This window comes from Malaclemys terrapin, chromosome 11 (genome assembly GCF_027887155.1).
Source record: "Malaclemys terrapin pileata isolate rMalTer1 chromosome 11, rMalTer1.hap1, whole genome shotgun sequence".
Taxonomy (NCBI): Eukaryota; Metazoa; Chordata; order Testudines; family Emydidae; genus Malaclemys; species Malaclemys terrapin.
In genome coordinates, this window is record NC_071515.1 from 49220577 (window position 1) to 49245223 (window position 24647).

Sequence of the window (24647 nt, forward strand, 5' to 3'; positions counted from 1 at the left end):
AGGACTGCACTTCTTCCAGAGGGATTCCATTCAGTGTGACTGGGTCATTACTGATGGAGTTAATCTTGAGGATCTTGGTCTTGTCCTTGTGGATGTTGAGGCCAACCTGTGATGACATGGCTGCCACTACGTTGGTCTTCTCTTGCATCTGCTGTTTGCGATGCGAAAGGAGTGCAAGGTCATCGGCAAAATCCAGGTCATCAAGCTGGGTCCACAACGTCCACTGGATTCCGTTCCTACGCTCATAAGTGGATGTCTTCATAATCCAATCAATGACAAGGAGAAAGAGAAATGGTGACAACAAGCATCCTTGTCTGACTCCGGTTCGCACCTGGAAGCTGTTTGTAAGCTGCCCTCCATGGATCACTCTACAGTGTATGCCATCATATAAGTTCTTAATCAGGTTGACCACCTTTGCTGGGATGCCATAGTGCCGAAGGAGCTTCCAGAGAGTCTCTCGATCCACGCTATCGAATGCTTTTTCATAGTCAACAAAGTTGATGTACAATGAGGAGTTCCACTCCATAGACTGCTCGACTATGATGCGAAGCGTTGCTATCTGGTCCGTGCATGATCTATTTTGCCGGAAACCTGCTTGCTCATCTCGTAGCTGTGGGTCAACGGCATCCTTCATTCTCTCTAAGAGAACTCGGTTGAAGACCTTCCCTGGCACCGACAGAAGTGTGATTCCTCTGTAGTTGGCACAATTGCTGAGGTCTCCTTTCTTGGGGATTTTAATAAGATCTCCCTCTTTCCAGTCTGCTGGAATCACTTCTTCTTCCCATATCTTCTCAAAGAGGGGGTACAGCATTTCCACTGAAACATCCAGATCTACTTTCAGGGCCTCTGCTGGAATATCGTCAGGTCCAGCCGCCTTCCTATTCTTCATCATAGTGATGGCTTTTCTGATCTCATCTCTGGTTGGTCTATCACAATTGATTGGAAGGTCTTCGTTGGCTGGGTCAATGTCTGGTGGATTTAATGGTGCTGGTCTATTCAGGAGTTCCTCAAAGTGCTCCGCCCATCTATTCATCTGTTGTTCTATTTCTGTTATAGACTTTCCCTGCTTGTCTTTGACGGGACGCTCTGGTTTGCTGAACTTTCCAGACAGTCGCTTGGTGATGTCATACAGCTGTTTCATATTACCGTTGTATGCTGCCTGCTCCGCTTCTGCTGCCAGTCCATCCACATAATCTCTCTTATTCTTCCTAATATTCCTCTTCACTGCTCTATGGGCTTCAGCATACTCTTTTTGCGCTTTAGCCTTTGCTGCTCTAGTCCTGCTGTTATTAACTACTGCCTTCTTCTTCTTTCTATCTTCTATCTTAGTCAAGGTCTCTGCTGTGATCCACTCTTTCTGCTGATATTTCTTAATTCCAAGCACTTCCTGGCATGCTGACCTAAGTGTCTCTCTCACTTTCTGCCATCTGTTGGATACACGGTCTTCCTCTTCCTCAGACCGATCCTGTAGTACTGAAAACTTATTCTTCAGCATCAGTCCAAAATCTTCCTTGATCTTATGATCCTTCAAAAGGCTAACGTTGAACTTCACTCTTCTATCTGACGCGTCTATCCAGTTCTTCTTCAGCTTCAGCTTCAATCTGGCCACCACTAAGTGATGGTCGGACGCTACGTCTGCTCCTCTTCTAACTCTAACGTCCTGCAAAGATCTTCTGAACTTCTTGCTAATACAGACATGATCGATCTGGTTTTCTATCATGCCTGCTGGCGATACCCAGGTACTCTTGTGGATCCGCTTGTGAGGAAAGATGCTACCTCCTATGACCAAGTTGTTAAGTGCACACAGATCCACAAATCTCTCTCCATTCTCACTCATCTCTCCCAGAGCGTGGGTCCCCATGACTTGTTCATATCCTGTGTTGTCAGGTCCAATTTTGGCATTAAAATCTCCCATAAGGATGGTAATGTCTTTGTCTGGGAGAATCTCTAATATTTTCTGAAGTCTATTGTAAAAATAGTCTTTGTCCCCCTCTTCACTGTCATTGGTTGGAGCATAGCACTGTACAACATTCATCTTAATCCTCTTCATTTTAGTTCTGAAGGATGCTGTGATGATCATCACAGTTTTCTAAAGTCTGAACTATTAAATACCATACTATATACATTATTGTTCCACGTGTACTTGACTAAGGAACTTTTACTCCTGGGGAAATTCTGCGCCACTGCACATGCGCAATATTTATGTCCCCTTCAGATTTCTTTGCTTCCCCACAGAAAAATGACTTTCTGATGGGGAAGCAAAGGGAAGCCACAAGAGCAGTATGTTTTGGGTGCCCAGGGCAGCCAGCAGAGAGGTAAATCACTGTGGGGCAGGGGGTGGGACTGGGGAACACCTGGCTGGTGGCTCCTACCCTGTGCCGGATTCAGCTGTTAGTCCCGGCTGGACTGGAGAGGATGGGACTTCCTCTTCTCCTACATGGCATCTGGGGCCGGGTCAGACCCACCCCCAGATTTTTCCCCTGACTGTAGGAAGCTCTGCAAACTCTCCTCCCCCTCCACCTTTCCTGCACCCATTGCTCCTCAGCTGCAGAGGGAGGGATCACTGCACAGGGAGCTGCTCCCTCATCTGCCCAAACTCCGTGCCCCCTTATACCCAGACTCTCCTGATGAGCCACCCACACCTTGATACCCACCCTACTGAGCTCCAACCAGCTGCATCTGGATCCCCATCCCACTGAGCCATACTCCCCCAGCATCTGGACCCCCCACTGCTGAGCTCTATCACTCCCACACCCAGACTCCCCTGCTGAGCCCCAACCACCTTCACCTGGACCTCTGTTCAGAGTCCCATTACCGTTGCACCCAGAACCTTCCAACAAGCCTTCATGCATCCAGATCCCCCCCCCCACCCAGATTGCCCCACACAGAACCCTCTCAACCCACACCTGGATCTCCCCACATTGAGCCCCTCCACACTTGGACACTGCCTTGATGAGCCTGTCTGCCCACACCTGGTGCCCCTGGCACAGAAGTGCAGGGCCCTGGAGTGTTTCTGGGGCAGGCCTGGTCCATGTTCTGTGTTAGGGTTGGGTGCAGCCTCAGCATTGAGTCCGTGTCCCAGGAGGGAGCTGCACAGTGATCTCCCACCTCTATGCAGCCAGTGGCCTGTGCTCTCCAATGCCATGTTGGAGCCTCCAAATTTATGTGAGAAATAAAATTTGCAGAATTTTGAAGAATTTTAAATTATTGTGCGCAGAATTTTTAATTTTTTGGCACAGAATGCCCTCAGGAGTAAACTTCAACCTGAATTAACACAGAAATTAAATAATAATTATACTTTTAGATAGCTAGAAACATTAAGGAAATCAGAGCACCTGATATGCACAAACGCCTCTTTTAGACAGACATCTTACTGCATGCAGTGGAATGTCCTATACCAGCTAGGATGACACAATCAGGTGAAGTCAGGAATGCCTTGCATGCTACTGCTTCTCAGATGGACCACTATTCCCTTGACTTTGCCTTGTAGTCTGCTTGCTCTCACCTATATATCTCAACACTTTGACACTCTTAGAGAAATGATGCCATTAACACACACAAAGATATTTTATAAATGAAGGGTATCTTTCTTTTATAGGAAAATGTTTAATACTCGATGGTGTATAATATTTTATTGAATTCATCTGGAATGGTTTTTTTTAAACAATAAATCTGCACATTATATTTTATTTATATTGTGGAAAAGGAAATGATATATTACACACAGCAGAGAAAACAAGCCATTCTAATAGTTATGAAAACCATTCATTTTAAAATCAAAAGTCTTCATATAGCTACTGTATTAGATTGTTAGAGTTAGCTTGAATGCTTCAGTTTAATAGGAATGCTGGCTGAATTTCCATCAGCATAAATGCCCTACAGGACTTTTAGATACACATTTTTAATTCCAGCTGGTGGGGACCATTATCATTTGGATTTTTACGTCCCAAAGGAAATTGACTTGTGTCAGAAATTGTTTGCAATCAGAATGGCAATGAGAAGTAATTAAAAATGGTTGCTTGAAGAACTGTGCTTCAGTGAACTGCTCCAAATAAAACTACTTCTGGAGGTCTTTATCTCTACCATTCACTGCCTGCAAAGTTGATTTGTTGACAATTTAGTATACTGTCAAAGTGCAGCCAAAGTTTTGTTTCCTTTTGGTTAAAAGGTTAAATGACACCTTGTGTTGTCACAAGTAATAAATGTGCATTCAGTACTTTACAGTTAAATACAAAAATATTTAAGTGGTGTAATAAAGTTAAGAGTTCTACTTCCCAACAGTACAAAATTTTCATCTGCTACATGGAGACAGTAACTAGTGAGGGGAGGGAGATGAGCTGGCTACATGATGCAACAGGTTAATGCAACTAGCCTTCCACATGGCAGGATAGGCAGCCTGTTTAATAAAAGTTTAATTATCTCTTCCGAGTATGTATAGACTTCTGTCTGCATCACAGAATTATCACACAATCTGATAAAGCTGACAGACTCTGCTCAGGAGAAGCCCAGGGCTGAATTTTCAGTAGTAATGCTGGTTAGAAGTGAGGTGCATTGATAGATGTATGATTCTGGAAAGCTGACTATCCTACCTGCTGCTGCATTGAAACAGTCTTTAAAGAACAAACAGGTACACTGAAAAACTTATTACTATTCTTCCCAATCTATCATTTACAACATATTTCCATATTTTGTATTACTGATTTACAGCATCAAAAACAATCTTGCTGTACCATTTTTGTCTCTAAGGCTCTCTCTTCACACCAGAGCCTAAGCCAGCAAAGCTCTGTAGGCACAGCCTCGTACAGATGTAAGCTGACAGGAGATCCTGTGTCAGTACAGTAATACCACTCCCCCAACCAACATTAGCTAAGCAGACAGAAGCACTCTTCTGCTGGCATGGATGGATTTGTACGGGGTGGGGAGAGGCTGTGTTCCCTCTAATTTTTCCCACACATGTGCAGAATGAACATTGTTATGTGCACCAATATGAAGTGCACATAACATATTGGTGCACATATCATATTGGTGCACATAACAAAATTCATGGAGTGTGGGAGGGGGCTCAAGGTTGGGGCAGAGGGTTGGGGTGCAGGGGTGTGAGGGCTGGGACTAGGGGTGTGGGCTCTGGGCTGGGGACTGGGGCTGGGGGTTTGGGATGCAGGAGGGTGCTCCAGGGCTACAGCGGGGAGAGAGGACTCCCTCCAGCTCTCTCCCCCCGCAGCAGCACCTGGGCTGGGAGGGGGAAGGTGCCTCTCCCCACCGGGGCAGCTCCATGACTGGGGCTGCAGGATAGGCCCCCTTCCCCCGGCCCCAGCAGGTCCGAGCTGGGGCTGGGTGCCTGGGTCCAGGCCAGACCGGGCCGCCCCAGCCGCACCTGGGTCTGGTCTGGGCCACACTGCCCCGGCTGTGGCTGGGTCTGAGCCGGGCTGCGCCACCCCAGCTGTGGCTGGGTTCTGGTGCCCCGGTGCGGCAGGTTTGGGCCGCAGCAGAGTTGGGGCCGGGCCGCCCTGGCCGCAGTAGGTTTGGGTTCCCTGAGTGCCTGTGCGGCGCTAAATAGGCTGCTGCATGGCTGTGCAGCTTACAGGGAACTTAAGGAAGGTGGGAGATGGTGTGGTTTCAGGCACACACGATTTTTTCCCCACATTCCTAGCCAACACAACAACTATGTCAGCATAACTTCGTAGTGTGGGCAAGGAATAAATATTCTTGTGATTTCAGAGGGTGTCAATGAAAACCTGAAGACACTAACAGATTATCTATGTATAAATAAAACTATTGCAGAGGAAACTTTTTGACATACAAGTGACATAATACTAATAGATTGTGGCTCTGAGATGCAGCTGAAATAGGGCTGCTCCTCTCTGTCACCGGCACATCACTGTGACTCAGGCCTGGTCTACACCACAAAGTTAGGTTGCATTGACCTAGTTGTGCATGTATCTACACTTAAATTTGTCTCCCATGATGTAAGCGCCCTGTTACGACAATGCACCATCATCGCTGCAAGTGGCACTGAGCCATGGTCAATGTACTGAGGTCGACGCAGCACAAGAACGGACACTATGTTACTTATGTTTACTCTAACAGTCCTCCAACAGCTGTCACACAATACCAGACACTGAATACGCTGGTCACCCTTGTGAAATCAACTGCCCAGGGGTCACAATGACCAGAAGACCGCCCTCACCTTTAAAGCCCTTAGAATTTTTGAAATGCCTTTTCCTGATTGTCCAACATGGTGAGCACATCTAGCAGCTCTCATTGTTGTGTGCAGCTGCCCATGTGGGCTCCAGATGCTCTCTGGCTTGGAGTACATAGGAGATATTAGATCTCCTGGGCCTGTGGGGAGAAGAGAGACTGTGCAGGCACAGCTATGGACCAGTAGAAACATGGACATCTATGAGCAGATTGTATGGGGGATGCAGGTGAAGAGGTACGAAAGGGATCAGCAACAAGTCTGCATAAAAGTGAAGGAACTGCATCAGGCATATCAAAAGGCCAGAGGGGCCAACAGGCAATCCGGTACCAAGGTATAGACCTGCCACTTTTACAAAGAGTTCCATGCCCTAGGTGGCAGAGACCCCACTACCACCCTGCAGATTACCAAGGATACCTCCAAGGAGCCTGAGTCACAGGCCACTGGCATGAACAGCGAGGATGAGGAGGTAGGAGAAAGAGGAGGAGGATGGGGGGATGTGACCAGGGAGACCAGCTATCATGCAATACCTGTTTGGAATTCCAGTACAGTCCAGCCAGTCCCAGCAGTCGAGCATATGTGAAATGAAGGGAAGGATCCTCAGATAAGCGTGTAATTCTATTTCCTATTGCATGATGTACTGATGGTGCCAACTTTAACAGAATACACCTAGTTACTTTTCATTAATTTACTTGTACTAGGAGAGGTAGCGGTACAGAGAGAAGTAGCATTGTTATGTTTTTCATTCCTGGGGGAAGCTGGGGAGGGAGGAACAGAGCAGTTTGTTTACGTACACAAGGATGTCCCTTGAATCCTCCTAAGACATCTCGATAAAACTGTCACAGAGATACTCTGCAATCCTCTCCAGATGATTTCTTTCTAGGGAGAGCAGTCTTACTTCTTTCTTCATATGACACTTTCCCCACCTCAGTTGGGGATAACTATGGCAGGTACCATTGTACTATGCAGGCTAGCAGCATATGGGCCCAGATGACTTTGGGAAGCCAGCAGCACCTGTGCTCTCTGTACCTTTGTTACCCTCAGGAGTGAGATATTAGCTAAAATCATCACCGCCTGTGGCAAATGGCGCTTGTATTCAGTACTATTGCCCTAGACAGGGCCGGCTTTAGGCCAATTCCACCAATTCCCCCGAATCGGGCCCCGCGCCTAAGAGGGCCCCGCACCCAGTGGCAGGGCCGCCCAGAGTGGGGGGCAAGTGGCAGAGAATCCCTTCTCTGGCTAGAGGCGCCTTTTTAATTTTTACTCACCCAGCGGTGCTCCAGGACTTTGGCGGCACTTTGGTGGCAGGTCCTTCAGTGCCGCCAAAGACCCGGAGCGAGTGAAGGAACCGCCACCAAAGTCTAGGAGCGCCGCCCGGTGAGTACACGCCCCACGTGGGTTTTTTTTACGGGTTTTTTTTTTTTAGTCATCCCTGTAGGGGCCCTGTCAAAACTGTTCGAATCGGGCCCCACACTTCCTAAAGCCGGCCCTGGCCCTAGATTCATAATTTCATGCAACTGAGCAATTCGCTCCTCATTTCCCTCATCCCCGGTGGGTCATACTCACCATGGCTGGTGCTGTGAATGGTGCCGTGCACAAGCACTCTGAAGCAGAAGTATCAATAAACATGTCTTGTTTAAAAGTTATGGGGAGCAAAGGAAGTGAGTTCTGAATCTTTACTTTTACTTTCCATTGTGACTATACTGACAGTAGTACCTCTGTGTATTTTATCTACAGCTGCTGCTGTTGCAGCCTTGAGGGGTTCCCCCTCTGTACTTGTGGAATCCCTGAGACAGATAAGGAGGAAAAAGGAGAGGACTCGGGATGACATGTTCAATGAAATCTTGCAAGCCAGTGCTGCATCAGACTATGAGCAAAGGACCCGGAGGGTGAACATTGCAGACAACCTGGAGAAGGAAAGAGTGGATTGGAGAAAAGCCCAGGTATCACAGCAGGAAAAGGGAGAGGGAGATGCACTAGGACATAATGGGTCTTCTCCAGCAGGAAACACAGATGCTACCAACTCTTGGGGACTTACAGGTTCAACAATCACAAGCTTGCCCCACTTTGCAGTTCATGAAAACTCCATTACAGCACCTCCTTATGACCCCCACTTCAATATTCCATGTGGTATCAGTCGCTGCATCCCTACCCCTACCACTCCGCCCGGGGTATGTCAAGAAGAACCAGAGCTTCACATACACTGACCGGAGAGAGCCAGGGTTGCTGTTTGTGTAGGTAAAATGGACATCAGTGTTCTTTCCACTTGTTAAGTTCTGTTCCATAAATTTATTAATGTATTTGCGTTTAGTTTGCACAGAATTTTCTTTGCACTGATTTTGTTGCTGAATAAAATTCTATTTGGAAAATAATTCATCTTTATTAGTTCACAACATACGCTGCAAAGTGTCTAGCAGTTGTGAAAGCACCTACTTACTTGTTACTGTACAAAGTGACACAACCCATAGGATCAGTGATAAACAGTGTAATAATCATAAATGTACAGCAAGCACTACAAAATTAATAGATGCATTGACAGTGTTCTATTCATAAATGTACACCAAGCCCAGCACAATTCCTGACAGACCCCCAAAACAGCAGGGCCAGGTAGAGCCCAGTACACTGCAATGCATTACAGTGGCTCACTATTAAAAGTGTTCTTTCAAAGCTTCTCTAAGCAATATAGCTCTGTGTTGAGTTCTTCTGATAGAGCTTGTGTCTGGCTGATTAAACTCCGCAGACATTCGCTCTACCTCCACACAGGCAGCAGATTTTCCCTCTTTGCTTCACAGATATTATGAAGTACACAGCAGGGAGCTATAACCATTGGGATTTTTTCCCCACTCAGATCCAATCTTGTGAGTAAACAATGCCAGCAGCCGTTCAATCTACTAAAAGCACATTCAACTGTCATTCTGCACCTGCTGAACCGGTAGTTGAATCTTTCCTTCGTGTGAGGCAAACCCACAACCAAACTAGGGCTGCTCCCTCAGCTGCCCCTCCTCCAGTCAACCTGGAGTAGGTGGACAGGGCCTGCTCTGCCTCCACAATCAGGTCCACATCTCCCGCTTCCAGGCCTTGCAGAGATTCCTTTGTGGGGCGGGTAGTCTGGCATGGAGCGTGTTATTGCCTACCTTCTTCAGCTGCCTCCAAGGGCACCGATATGACCACCAGCTCTTCTACCTCCATCTGAGGGGTCTCTCATGAGACCTCTCTGAGCTGCTGGTCTTCTACCAGGACCTCCTCAGAACCTGGAAGCTAGTCTTGGTGACAAGGTCAGTGGCGACCGCTGAGAGGGAGGATCTCCTCACAGAGCCCCTGCTACACAACCCCCATTTCGGTGTGCAGGTGGTGGAGTCCCCCTTGGTGCACCAGAGGTTGGTCCTGGCTGGTGCCACCAGGATCAGAGGCCTTCTGCACTATGACTGGAGGGAATGGATAGACCCCCTGGTGCTCGGTCAGCCCATGGGGCTCTCCACCCCTTGTGTCCACCAGGTATACTCCAGAAGGTGAGGGCAGCCTTACTGCTTGCCTCTTGGGGCCTTACTTGAGCAGGTTCTGTAGAAAGGTACTCCTTAGCCTCCCTCCAGACCTTGCCATTGGATCCCTACCTCGCAAGCCCCACCCTGGCCACCCACTCCGCAACACCTGAGCCGGCTGCATGACCTGCAGCCAATCTGTCTCTGAACCGCGCCTAGGAAACAACTGTAGGCGTTCGTGCTCCATATTCGTCATTTCCTCATCCTCCTGTCCCGCCTCAATACCAAGTGGTAGACCTCCTATCAACTATGGAGGGTGAGGAGCCCCAGTGGGCCAGTCAGTACTCTACCCTCGGCCCGCTGGGAATATTAGTTGGCAGTTCCTTCATGGAGCCATGAGTATAGGCATGTATTTGGTGCAATTCATCCTCCTCCACACGCTTGCCCTTTTTGTGACGTGAGGAGACCCTGGCACACATTTATATTGAGTGTGCAAGGTTGCAGCCCCTTTTCTGGCTCCTCCAGAACCTTCTTCTCAGGTTCTGGCTGCACTTCTCCCCACACCCCCTATATTTGCACACCCCATCCATTGGTCCACGAAGTCGTGAGATCTACTTGTCAACCTTCTCCTGGCATTGGCCAAGGCGGCTGTCCATCATACGAGAAGGAGGGCTGTTGGATGGGGATGTGCTCTGAGACTGTGGGGCCTATTTCCGCTCCTCCCTGAAGTCATGTATCAGGGCAGAGTTCCTCTGGGCTGCATCTACTGGCTCCCTGAATGGCTTTGAGGAGCAGCAAGGTGCTGTCCGGGGTTCTCTGCTAGGAGTCCCCCCTCTGGCTCCCTGCTTTTGACACTGTGACCTTCACTTCTGTCCCTGCTTTTTCATTTGTTGCCCCCTGAATTTACTTGAGTCCTGGGTTCAATAGTTCCTCCCCTTAGCCTGGAGGAGGAGCCTTTAGATGTAGGTGGACACAACATCAATAGGTGCCCTTCCAACAGAGCTGCAGTGAGTCATCACTCAGGCATGCGGCAATAACTCAGCTGCATTGACTTACCCTTCCACACAGAGTCTCCACTCATCTGGCAGCATCCTATCCCTGAGCAGAGCCTGGGTCAGATGACCCACAGGCTCAGGTATTTCCCCAACCCCACTAAAACTGCAAATCAGTCTGTTCAACAGCACTACACAGCCAGAAACCCTCCTACTGCTTCGCAGTGTAACACTCTCTCTAGACTCCTAAGCCCCGTTCCAGCCTTGCCTAAGCCCTGTTCCAGCCTTGTCCTAAGCCCCGTTCCAGCCTTGTCCGGGCCCTACTCTGACCTCCAGACCTGTTACTGACCTGCTCCAGCCTTGCTTCTACCGCCTGACCTCCTAGCTTTGACTTTTGGCCTGTATCAGGACTCTGGCTATAGTACTTGGCTGGCCCATGGACTCTCATCTGGGTTCTGACTTTGGCCAGCCCCCAGAGTTTAGTTCCAGCCTCAGGCCAACCCTCACCTCAATCCCAACTCTACATACAGCTTTAATCTCAGCTCCAACCACTAGCATGACTTTCAGGAGACAGCACCTGGCACTTGGGGCTTATGAGGTGGCTAAGGTACAGCTTAACAAGCCAAGGGAACAAGGGGTGGGCTCAGTCCCCCAGGATTACTAATGGTATTTCAACATTGCCAATGGCAATCTTCTGGTCGGTGAAGAACGTTCCTGCTTGTAGCTTTCTGAAGAGTCCTGCATTCTTAAAGATGCAAGTGTCATGCACTTTCAAAGCATCACTAGAGATCCACCAACGCTAGCATAACAATAGAAAAGTAGCCCTGTGTTGATGCACTCTGTGGCAAGGTGGTCTGGTGCCACAATAGGGATATGCATGCTATTTATTGCTTTCACACAGTTGTGGAAACCCATTGCTGCAAATCCATCCACTATGTCCTCCACATTGTCAAGAGTCACAGTCCCATCTACCAGGAGATAACTAATGGGCCTGCACACTTGCATGACAACAGATCAACTTGCATACACAGTGGATTTTCCAACTTCAAAATTATATCCCACTGACTGCTAGCAATCCAGAGTTGCAAGTTTCCACAGTGCAATGGCCACTTGCTTCTCCACTGTCAGTGTAACTTTTATTTGGGTGTCCCTATGCTGGAGGATTGGGGCAAGCTCAGCACGCATACCCAGGAATGTGGCCTTGAGCATCTGAAAGTTCTGCAACCATTGCAAGTCATCCCAAGTCTGCATTACATGATTCCACTAGTCAGTGCTTGTTTCTTGGCCCCAGAAACAGCTGGCTTTTGCATCTACAGCTGTTCTGTGAATGCCAACAACCTTGAATTGGGTCTCACTAGGAATCTTCCCTCCAAGAAACAGTCATGCTCCCAACTGATTTTGTTCTTCTTATGGCTCTGCAAATAGCAGAGGATTGTGCACCCTGTGCTTTCAATTCTTAGGACAATAATGCAGGCTCCATGCATCTGTCAGAGATGGCGAATAGCAAGGAATGCCACACCAGTTCTTGGGTTTTTTAAAAAAGGCACAACAATTGTGGGATATAGATGACATTATGGGATGGAGACAGTTGCATGCTAGGAAGTTGACCCTTTCTCCCAGTCACCCCTACGTGACTTGTTTCTGCCCCACCAACTTTAATCGCTTCTTCTTACTTTGCTGCATGACCAGGATTTTACAACCTCGATGTACAATACTGGGTCATGTGGAAATATTTATTAGCAGTATAGCCTTGGACAGGTGATCTTGGATTCCATATTATGAAAATATGAAGCATTAATACCTAAAATCTTTGGATTACTATTCAATTAAGGGTTTTTTTGGTAAAGTATCAAATATTTCAAATCGGACATCACAAGACTGTCAAAAAATGTGTACAGTACCTTTACAATTAGCTATGAAAAAACTATAGCACAAATACCCCCAGAAGATGTATGTGCTTGGAGATTTTTACTAGACTCATTACTTACATAAACCAAATACAAGACAAACTGGCTTAATTTAAGTGCTAATTTCCCCCCCTAAGCCTCATTAGCTTAATTAGGTAAATGGTCATTTATTAAACCACAATGGAAAGAACCGAAAGATAAATAAAACTGCATTTATGTTTAATGCAAAATGTGATTTCCTATCTGGTAGGTGGTAGTAGGAGATAGGAGTATATTACCCTTATGTCACTGAATAAATAATACCACGTCAGTTCAACACCTGCACTGACATCCTGATTCTTTTGGATGCAATGAAGGTATGAACTATTTTTCTGCAAAACTCTTAAAGGCTTGAGCCTTAAACATTTAAGAGACTTTAACTGTCTAAGAGATAATGTCTTTCCCTTTGAAATGGAATGGCAGCTGAGGTGAACTTGGACTTTAATGAGAGGTAACTGGAGGCAGGCCATTTTGAATCTGGGACCCTTAGAACTCATTCCCTCATGTGGCAATAGAGCTCTAGTTGTTTAGCTTATAAGGCAGTGCAAAGACCCAGCTCTTTTTTTTTTTTTTTTTTTTTAAGGTGTGCATGTGTAAGAGAGGGAGAGAGAGAGAGAGAGAGAGAGAGAGAGAGAAACTGAAAAACATTGAAAAAGATATATATTTCCACATGCAAGGTGTTTTTGTATGTATCAAGCCTTACAGAGTAGAAACACTAATTTTATGTTAGTAACAATATTATCAAATGACATAGGTGAAGTACTTCAAATATGAAATAAGAGATGATCTCAAATGAGCGGTGTAATTGGCCTTACATTGGGAGAGGTGTTTTTGGCAGGCACAAAAACAATTTGGAAAGGCCATAGATAGGGGACCATATTTCCCTATACTGAAAAAGGGACACGGGGTAAGTGGCGATGCCAGGTGGCCTGAGCCTTACCATGCGTTGCCGCTCATCTTGAGTTGACATCACAGATGTCATGACTTTTTTGGCAAAAATGGACATTTGTCCCGTTTACTCTTGTCCAAATGTTCTCCTTAGGGCAAGAACAAATGGGACAAATGCCCAGTTTTGTGAAAAAAGTCATGATGTCCAAGACAGAGCTTAAAAAGGAGACTGTCCCAGCCAAATTTGGACATATGATCACCCTAGCCATAGATGAAATTAGCATTTCTACACATTAAATACACTATCTTCATAAAAGGAGATCACGTCAAATCATAACTGAAGTCACTGTTTGAAGAGTAGAGAAACACAAAGATGAATTCAAAACAAACAGGAATAGGTGTTAAGAAGATGCTCTCTAGGTGAGTGTTAATTATTAGGTTCATTGTAACTGGAAGCCCAGGTACAGTTATTTAATGAAAGAGCATGTTAAGATCCTTAATAGTGAGTGTTGAATGTAACAGGCTTCAGTTTCAAGGGCTGCCAATCACCTAATTTTCTGGAGGACGTGTAATTACCCACACATATTTATAACCAAAAACATTTCTAATTACACAAAAAAGTGTACTGTAATGACTGTAATTCTTCTATACACAAAATTAATTTTTTTAAGATGACTGATAATTATTGATACATTGTGTCAAATATACAGGATTATGTTTTACACTAAAATATTCAAAAGTATGCATATACAAGGAATTTTCAGAAACAAAATGCAAGAAAATACTTTTTTAAAAAGGTGAATAAAACTAGATAACCTTACTCAGGAAAAATGCTGCAACACAATTACTGTACTGTATGTGAGCATGCTGTCTGGATTTGTGTTGAAATAGCACCCTAACTTGGGTGCAAATATTTATAAATGAAGTACTCCCTGTTGGACAATATTTGAGAAGTATTTGAAAACACACATTCAGTACAAATATTATGCCCTCATAAATTATATCAATAGTTATTGAAACCATCAGTTTACTGATTTGCTGCAAATAAATAAATTAGCACAATTGCTTTTTCAAGTCCATAAAATCAATGTGATAACTTCTCCCCTCTACTGTGTTATGACTTAGGATAACCCAAGAAAATTAAAGGTTTACTTACTGCTCTGAAAGATAATCAATGAAGCAAGAGGCCTTTTTAATACCAGCTCTAGTGAGACAGCATTTTTGAATGCTGAATACAGTAATGAAACCTGAACAACTTTTATAGAAAAAATTATCTGTAGCACCCAAGACAACTGAATAAAACATTTAACTTGGGGATACGTGGAAAATAAAGCCATGAAGGCCTGTACCTTGTGCTGGCAATACTTGGTGATTCTGCGCCAAGCCTACACCTTTCTAGCTGACTGGCAACGATTTGCCTTTCCACCTCCAGCTCTCTGGTGAGTCTTTGAAACTGGAGCTCCTGTGATTCCAAAATAAAAAAATAAGGCATTCTAGAGTTAAAAGTACTTGGTGTACATCAATATTGAAACATTAATCATTATACATTAAAATTGTGCCTTGGTGTGACTCTTAATTAGCTGAAATAATCTATAATCACAGTAATACACACAGTGTGATTTTACAGCTCTTTAATATTTGTAGTATCTTTTCATTTAATCTTTTCTATTAAAAAGAGAAAGAAAAGATGTTCAGGTCTGCTTCTATCTAATCTGTGGATTTCAACTCTTTCAATATCTTCCCCTGCTGCAGCATTTTAACAAACTGTGGTTTACAATACACTTTCCTCAGTGGTGTCTGTAACTGAGGCATATCGCACAATAATACAACTTATTCTCAATTGTAGAGATGATTGGGGTTGGAGAGAAGGCATACATCAGAGCCAATTCCCAACTGAGATGTAAGCTATCAGTTAAGGAGCCTGGACTCGGACCCATTTGACAGCAAAACTGATGACTTCAACTAACTTTATTTTTTGATTGGTATTAGCATCGACTTCTCTTCGTTCAATATAAGACCCAGATAATCAAAGAGACACAGTTTGAATTAGACTTGTTCTCTGGACTTGCTTCTCACTAACCAATTATCCAGGTACAGGAAAACAGTAAATTTCTCTTTTTCTGATGTATGCTGACACTGCAATCATGCATTTTGTAAAACATGAGAACAGGCAGAAGGGAAGCATAGTGTACTGATAGCGTTGGCCTACCACAACAAATCTCAGAAACCTCCTGGGGCTCAGGAGAATCACCATATGGAAATAAGCAATGTGAAGGTGTAGGGCAGCAAATCAGTCACTGTGTTTCAGTGTGGAAAGGATAGTTGGTAGGGTGACCTCAAGTATCTGCTGTATTTGTCAAGGCTGTGGAGATTGAGAATGGGTCTCATCCCTCCTTTGGATTTGGGGACCAGGAAATACCAGGAATACAACCCCTTTCCCTGATACTCCTCTACAATTCTCCACGCAAGCAGAGCCTGGACCTACTAAAGGAGTAGTGTCTCGTGAGTGGGCTTCCTGAAGAAGGATGGGGTAAGTGGGTGGGGTGAGGGAATGCATAGGAAATATGTGGCATAACTTGATCTCACAGTGCTTTAGAATTTGATGGGGAGTAAAATTTATACCAAACTGAAGTGATGGAGACAGGGAGGTCACAATTGGAACACTGCCCTGGATATGCAAATCAAAATGGCTGCTTTGACACTGGAGGACAACAAGCTGGCTTGTTGAAATTAGACCTAGAAAACCTCCTCCTCTGTGATCTGACTCATCCTGGAAAAATCTTGCTGTTTCACAGAAAGAATAACTGATGGAAAAAACACTGAAAGATGTATTGCTGCTGCTTCTATTTCTATTGACTCCTCTTTGTGGATGGGGTATAAACATCCAAGGAATGCAAAGAAGCCTGGAAGTCTTTAAATGAATTTAAAATCTTGTCAATCTTTTCTGAAAACAAAAAAGTGATCATCAAAAGGTAAGTCTTCTATGTTCTGCTGAACATCAGGAGCTATGCCAGAATTTTCCAACCACAAGGCCATCCTCATGGTCTCAGCTGATGCCATAATTCTGGATGAAGCATCAGCAACGAAGTCTTGGCCATCAGAAGGCCCTCCACAATGAACACCTTAGACCCCTCCCTGGAAACATCTGGTAACTTATCTGTGAATTTGGACATAGCATCCCAATTAAAGCTATATTTGGATAACACCTGCTGATTTGCAATGAGCACCTGCAATGAAGTCATATACATTTTCCTCCCCACCAAGTCCAGTCTGTTGGACTTTTTGTCCTGGGGGGTGGACCTATATCTTCCCCATTGTGACCTGTCATTTACTGCTGTTACCATGAGAGAGTTAGGAGCTGCATGTGGACATAATACTGCTTTCCAGAATGTTTATCTGTAGGTGGTAATGAAGCTGCAATATTCCCATGGGGACTTGGGGCTCCAAATTCTCCTGAGCAAATGCAGCCTGAATTCCCAAGGTGGAACCCATATGCCTGAGAAGGCCCTGGTGTTACTTAAAGTCACTGGGCACTGGTGAGGAAAAGACTTGTACTGCACAATCATTCAGAGAGTAAGAATAAGGGTGTGGAACTAATGGGGGGGAGGGGAGGGAGGGGAGAAAGGTCATGTACGAGCAGATCCAGCTGAGGAAGAATGATCTAGGACTGTACTTGTAATAGAAATGGCACAGGAAGAGAAACTGCAGTTGGAATCAATAATTTTGCCCTGGATTCTATTGAAGAGCCGGATCTCTCAGACCAAAGCACATCCCAAGGATTCGAAGGAGGCAATTGGGAATAGAGGTATGGCATTGGGGGTGGCCAGTGGGTACTAGGCCGGGGCTCCTACCCCTCCTTTGGGAACGTTGCTGATCCTGGTACTGATGGTTAGCTCAGGATGGCCTTGAACCCTTCTCAGAACAGTGCTTTGAAGGCACTGGGGAACCAGATCTTAAGGAGCCTTGAAAGTCATCCTGTGGGAGCAGAGGAGCCACCTCTGAGGGAGCAAACAAATGATTAGCCTCATCCAGAACCCAATATGGAGAAAGCATCAGTGCCGAGGATGAATAAGTAACTGATCCCGTCAGAACCAGAATAGGCATTGTACTTTGGTACTTGACCAAATTACGTCTGAGACAGAGGTTAGCACCAAACCTGGTGATGGGTTCTGTAGTAAGGACATCGTTGGTGCTGAAGACAACATCTGTGCCAATGTACTACAGGGTGCCACAAAGGACGTTGGCTGTGACTCTGAAGTCTGAGCCCCTGATGGTGCAGAAGGCGATGCTGATGAGACAGCTATGTGACCAGATCAGATGGCCCAATGGCACAGCAGAAGATGATGATGTAGAAGCTATGCCCTGAATTACAGGGGAATCAGGAATGGAAAGGCAAAGCAAATCTGATGCTGCGCGGGATGCCAATGGAATGGATATGGTCTGTGCTGATGATGATAGCTAACTCAATGGATGCTCGATGGCCAGTACTGTAGTAGACTGTAAAGAGACCAATTGATTTTGGTGCAGAACTGGAGAGTCGTTAGACATGCCAGCTCCATTGTGCATAGTGCAGGACTCAGGGTGCCGGTCAGCATTTCTCTTAGAAGATGAAGAGGAGTCTGAGTCCTGAAATGGTTCTGATTCATCTTGTGAGACCTCTTCGTTGGAGGACCTGAAGACGGAGAATGAACCCTCCTCCTGTTAAGGAAAGTGCTGAATCTTGAGCCAGGAGCCACATCTTGTCTAGGCTCTGAAGGAGAGCATGGGGCCAGATGATCTGAATATGTTCAAGTGCCAAAGTGGGACTCATAATCTGTTCTAAGAGATGCTGTTTCAGAAGCCCCAGTAGCTCCTCTCTTTAATGTTCTCTTCTCCCAGGTACAACAAACACCATGTATGGGGGTCACTATAACCCACATGATGGACAATGTTTAAACCCTGGTGAGGGCATCACCCAGGGTAACTATCTATCCATCCTCACTACTATAACTAAACCTAAGGGTACTAATACACTACACTAACAATGAACTGTATATAATAAAATCCCAGCGAAAATGGACATAAACAGTCTGAGGTAAATCACCACAAGAATGCTCTGACTCTAGCCATTGGCAGTAGGAAGGAACTGGGTGGGGGGTTTGGGATGGTGCTGTCCTTAAATAGCCAGGCAGGGGCTACAGCCCTGGGGTGCAAGTGCCACCCCTACAAGTACTACTAGGCAAAGTTCTCTGACTTCGGTGTGCTGGGCATATGCATAGCTGAGTGGTTACAAGTCTGCAATAAATTAAAGACGAAACAGTTATGTTCGGGCTGCATTTTCCTTACTCTGATCCTTAGTGTTTTGTGAAGCTAAACTTGGATGAAAAGGAATTTAAGAATTATTTCCTTACTGAAGACTTTTGTACATGTATATGCAAAAAAGGAAGGTAGGATAAAGCATGGAGTTTCCATATAATCACTGTAACAGGAAAATGATTTTCTATGAACATTATTCAAAGAAGATTAAATACCTTAAGGAAAATGCTATTAACCCAGACATTTATGAATAATTTTGTCCATATAGAGACATATCTAGTATTTCTAGGTACCTCACAGCACATTTACTGTACAAAAGATGGTGAAAAATTGTTTTCTTATCTATACAGATGAGCAATTATAACTGAAGTCAACAGCAAAGAAACTGATAAAATCAAAATCTGAAAACTGCTGGAATTGCTTTTCTCCTAGACTCAATCATGCTTGTATTGTTCTCTGTATTATTAAAAATCTTAAGCTACCGCGAGGGGAAAGCTTTTTCCTGCAAATTTTTCCTCTCCAAGAAACAATCACCGAAAAGCAAGAAATTCAATGCTGAGTGGTCCAGTCATCTGTTTAATCTTGCTGAGTCAGCAGCAATTCATTTTAAATCCTATAGCATAACATTTGCATGTACAAAGAAAAAGTGACTCCACAGATCTATAATTTCATTCTGAGCAGCAGTTGGCAACTAGCTGCCTTTCAATTTCAAAAGAAATTACAATTTTGAAAGGCATCATCATAGCAGGGGATTTAAGTAATAACTTGATATTGACAATAAAACAAGAAATGCAATATCTTCAAATATGAATGAAAGGAACAGTTAACACGGAACCACAATTGAAAAACCTCTATCCAAGTCTCTTGAAATTGTATCCCAGAGGAAAAAAGATAAACCAACAAACATTTTGGTGCGTAGTTTTTATGTAAATCCAGCTTCGGTACTTTCTTGATGATACCCCTCACCATCAAAGTATGTAAACTTTAAAACTCTTTTGAAAGCATGTTTGTGGTTTTCTTTTAATATCTCCAATTTCACAAGAGTAAAATAAATATTAGAAAGCCACGATTTGTTTGTTCCAGTTTCTCCAGAACTATGCACTTTTAAAGATTTTAATTACACAGCAGACATTTTGAATGTTCCACACTAAGCATTATTGTAATATCAGAAATTAGAAACTAAAATTTCTCCTGATGTCTGTAAGCATTCCCTCTATGATGGAATGAGGACTATGGGCTTGTCTACACTACAAAATTAGATCAACTTAAGTTAAGTTAAGTCAACCTACAGCCACCGCAGCAATTAAATCAGCTGTTGGTGTCCACACTACCCTCCTTCAGCCAGTGGTATGTGTCCTTCCTGGAATGCTTGCACCGACTGAACTGGGATATTGGGGGGGGGCACTGACAGTTGTAGTGTGGGAAAATGACCGATGTGCGGGGCTCACAGCTGGAGCCCCCTGCCCCAGGAGCTGGAGCTGAAATGTGAAATAGTAGCAGCCAAGAACATCAATTTCACAGCTGGTAGGCTCCCTGCTGTTAAATTGAGCCTATCACTAGGCTCAGGGTTTGGAAGGTCAGCTCTGGGGCAGGGTGGGAGGACTCTAGCTGTCAACCCCAGGCAGGGCTGACTGCCAACAGGCAATGTAAGTAATGCATTGTGTACACAGACATTATGTTGCCCTAACTACGTCGACCAAAGCACTATGCCTCTTGCAAAGGTGGAGTTATTAATTCAATGTAGTGGGCAACTTACATTGGTGGGAGTAATATAGACACTGACAGAGTTAGGTTGGCATAAAGCTTATGATGAGCTAACGCTGTAGTGTAGATCATGTTTTAGTCCAGAGAGCTCTTGCTGAATTGGGCCCTTATCTATAGTCACAACTGCATTGGTTTAGGTCTGTGGGTCTCAAACTTTTTTTTTCAAGGACCACTTGAAAATTGCTGAGTTGTTTGTACGGTTGGCTAACTATTGTAAAGCGCTTTGGATAAAAGTGCTATATTAATAAATAAATAAATAAATAAAAACTTTGTTCCACAAATAAAAGCACACAACTCATATTTAATATCAGAAGTTTTTCATTTCTAATGTGATGTATGTGCCCTCTCTCCCGCGCCACAGCAGCCCCTGAGCTGGGACTGGGAAGGGCGGGGTGGTGGTCTCTCACCGGCAGCCGCAGTCATGGGAGCTGGGGAAAGTCACCTCTTTCTCTGGCCAGTGCAGCCCTGCACGTCCCAAATTCCCCCCACCCTCTCTTCTCACCCCACTTCCCCCTTCCACCTACCTCCTATTCCCCCCAAGGTCACCACCTCACCTTACCTGTGCGTCTTCTCAGGGGCCAGGCAACTAATTAGTGGAGCCATGCCTGTGTGTGCGGCCACCCAGGCGAGCACCTTAGAGGGAACTATCTGTGGACCACCTGAATGGAGCTCGCGGACCACTGGTGGTCCATGGACCACAGTTTCAGAACCTCTGGTTTAGGTAAAGGTGTGATTTTAAACAGATTTAGTTAAAATGTGAACAGTCTTATTTATAATAATTCAGTTTATCAAACTGATTTAAGTGGTGGTGCAACTTTGAATATTGACAAGGCTTGGGTCTCCTGTGCGTAAGAAAAGCTATGACATTGGTTCTTTTAATACTGAATATTTAAAACATATAATTTGAAGTATTTTTCTAGAGTTAATTGATGTGCAAAGTGAAGATTATTTTAATCATATGGAAAATTTACTTCAATTATGTCAGTGGCGGATTTAGAGTTAGTGTGGCCCGGTGTGCAGCTTCATTTTCAGGCCCTCCCCCTCGGGACCCAGCCAAGAAAAAGAACATTATCTCTTATCTCCCTTCCGTTTTTCATTCTTTTTTTCTTCATCCTCCTTCTATATTATAAGTAATGGGAAGTAAATGACAATAAAGTGAGGTACCTTGATTGGGGCGTGGGAGGGGGTGCGGGGGTCAGGCTCTGGGAGGGAGTTTGGGTGCTGGGTGCAGGCTCTCGGCTGGGGCAGGGGATTTGGGTGTGGGAGAGGTGAGGCTCTGGGAAGAAGTTTGGGTGCAGGTTCTGGGCTGGGGCAGGGAGTTGGAGTGTGGGAGGGGCCAGGGGGGCAGCACTTACCTTGGGAGGCATGGCTCCCAAAGAGATTGGCATACACACCACTCTGGCAATGGCTCCTAGGCGGGGGGGACGGGGACCAGGGGGTCTCCTTGCACCGTTGCCTGCAGGCGCTGCCCCCGCAACTCCCATTGCCCGCAGTTCCCGGCCAATGGGAGCTGTGGAGTTGGTGCTCGGGGCAGGGGCAGCGCATGGAGACACCCCCCCATCTCAGGGACATGCTGGCCACTTCTGGGAGTGGCGCAGAGGGAGAGAGGCAGAGTGGACAGGCAGCTGCCTTAGGCCTCCTGCTCGCACATCACGGTGCGCCCCTTGGTGGGACAGGGACAGGTGGTCTCTGTGCGCTGCCCAGAGTGGGGGCACCACGCGGAGCTGCCTCCCCTCCCACTAAGGGCACACAGAGATGTGCCAGCAGTCTGCTGCTTCCGGGAGCGGCGTGGGGCCACCGGCCATGCCATGCCAGCAACCTGCCTGTCTGAGCCCTGCTGCGCTGCCGGCCAGGACTCGGGGGCAGGTTTTCAGATGAGTTTTATCCTACATATTGGGGGGCCCCTGTCATTGGGGGCCCCGTGTCACCGCAGAGTTTGTTTCATGGTAAATCCACTCCTGGATCATGTTAAACAAATGAAATACTTTCACTGTTTCTTCTTCAGTAGTTAAATAAATAGTCAAGGTGTGGCAGCTTTAATTATTTTAAAGATAGAAGCCCATTGTAAATGAGAATGTTTACTGAGTAAAAGGGAGTTAAGCAGTAGCAAACAGTGTATAGCAGTCTCAGTTTGAGTGGAATAAAGTAAATAATCACACTGGAAAATGTTCAGTTCTTGGCTTTCTGCCATATAGGAAGGGTGTTTAATTACTGACACTGGCATATCCATATCAACAGAAATTCCTAATTTAGATTTGTAAGGTCCTTACTTTTATCAGTTCTAAGAAAGAGGTAAGACCTCTCTCTCTTTCTCTCTCTCTCTCTCTCTCTGTTCTTCTCTATTCACTCTGTTGTGCTCAAGTACTACAGTGTATTCAGGAAAGTTGGCTGTTATATTGAAGCTTGTGTGCTTTAATAGCTATACCAACAATAAGATGTTAGATTTCTTGCTTTGATCAGAAGACTATTTTCAAGTAGTTAATACATATAACATGCTTTCCTTTAATAAAAATAGGAGAATGGTATTTTTCTACATTTGTTTAAAAGAGGCTAAAACCTTTCTCCATTTGCTCCCCGTTAAAACAAACCAAGGTGTTGAGATTATAATATATGCATTTTACATAAGTACATGGTATTAATCCACTGTAGACAATAACACACTCCTAAACTTATCATATTTTCTTAAAGCAATAATGCTTGATTTTTCTGAAAATGTTTTTATAATTGGATCTGGAAATTTTAAATGTTAACTTCCTCAATGCACACAAATCCATATTACGACTACTCAAGCATAATTAAGATTACATTCATAGTTTTTAGTTTAAGTGAGATGTAAATCTTTTTAATAGGCATGAAAACAAATAATCACAATTAAGCCACTTTATTCAAAGATATTTAATTTTGTGAAAGTTACAAGAAAATGTATTCATTGTTTAGGATTCCAAAATTATTAAAAAGTACTTTGTGAAGTTTTCAGTACTTGTGTGTAAATGCTTCTCTGGAAACTCACCTGTCTATCTTACAAATGACTTTGCTTTTACTTCCAAAAGTTTAGGTAGATATAGATTATTGCAGAGTGGTAGCTCTGCTATAGTTAATGTTGTGTAAGGGATGAATCTCTCCTGTGTGAGGCTCCAGCCAACCCACAAGCCAAGAATTAGTCCTTGGACTCACAAACCACAGGAGGAACAGCAGCTCTGTCTGCTCAGCATCACTCCAGGGCTTGAAACTCTCTCCTGCCTGATGGTGGCAATAGACTTCCCAGGTCTTAGCCTACTCCAGCCTTGTTCCCAGTCCTACTCTTGCCGCTACTCTGCTCCCAGTCCTGCTCCAGCCTGCTCTTGCTGCTGCTCTGTACCTAGTCCTGCTCCAGCCTCACCTTGGACTCCTAATTCCAGCTCTGACCATTAGGCCTTACTGTGCCAGCACCAACCACTAGGCCTAACCATCTCCATCCCAGTTTCTGAGAAGTTAGGTATTTCTTACAGTTAAAAGATGACTATTTTAAGTGTTCTAAAATCCACATCTTATTCAGTTTGTCTCAAAGTTTGCTGTGCCTTGTAGGGGTGCAGGATAGGGATATTGGTCCAAATTTGGAGTCATTTGAGCAAAGGGTTCCTAGGATACGGTCCCTCTGCTGTGGCCACTGAACTTGAGGAAGACCCATGTACTGTGCATTTGAGCCCCTGGCAGCTTTCAGAGAATCTGTGCTGTGCATTAGGTGTTGCATGCATACATTCTGAAGGGGCTCCTTTTGAAGCATTAAAGGTACTCATCCCCGCAATGAAACCTTAATGGCCCGTTTTGAGCGAAGCCTCCATATGCCAATAACACAAATTACAGCACTTTATCCTAACTAACGTTACAGCAGAGTTTGGGGAACAGAGAACATGAGCAGTGTAGGAAAAATCCAACATCTTCTCTTTGTTAAGGCAACACTCTGGTTTAGGTCAGGTGTAGCAAAGAGAAGTTACACCTGGCCTATACAAACACTGAGCCTACTCCACATAACCCACCCAGACTTGCTAAATGTTACCACCTCTTCACTCTTTCCCGGAGGATTATTTATGGCACCCCACCTTGCTAA

General features: G+C 45.0%; 1 protein-coding gene across 6 annotated transcripts in view; it reads right to left on the bottom strand.

Annotated features, from left to right (window-relative positions):
- Positions 1-24647, bottom strand: part of PKP4 (plakophilin 4) — a 214697-nt gene that overhangs the window by 125691 nt on the left and 64359 nt on the right. For 3 of the 6 annotated variants that reach the window (XM_054043462.1, XM_054043463.1, XM_054043461.1), the window contains exon 3: positions 14851-14963. The exons of 2 other annotated variants lie outside the window; for them this stretch is intronic. In XM_054043462.1, coding sequence (XP_053899437.1) covers positions 14851-14963 — 113 coding nt within the window. Of the gene's footprint in view, positions 1-14850; positions 14964-24647 lie in introns of those variants that run through there. One more of the 6 variants, XM_054043464.1, reaches the window with a different exon arrangement.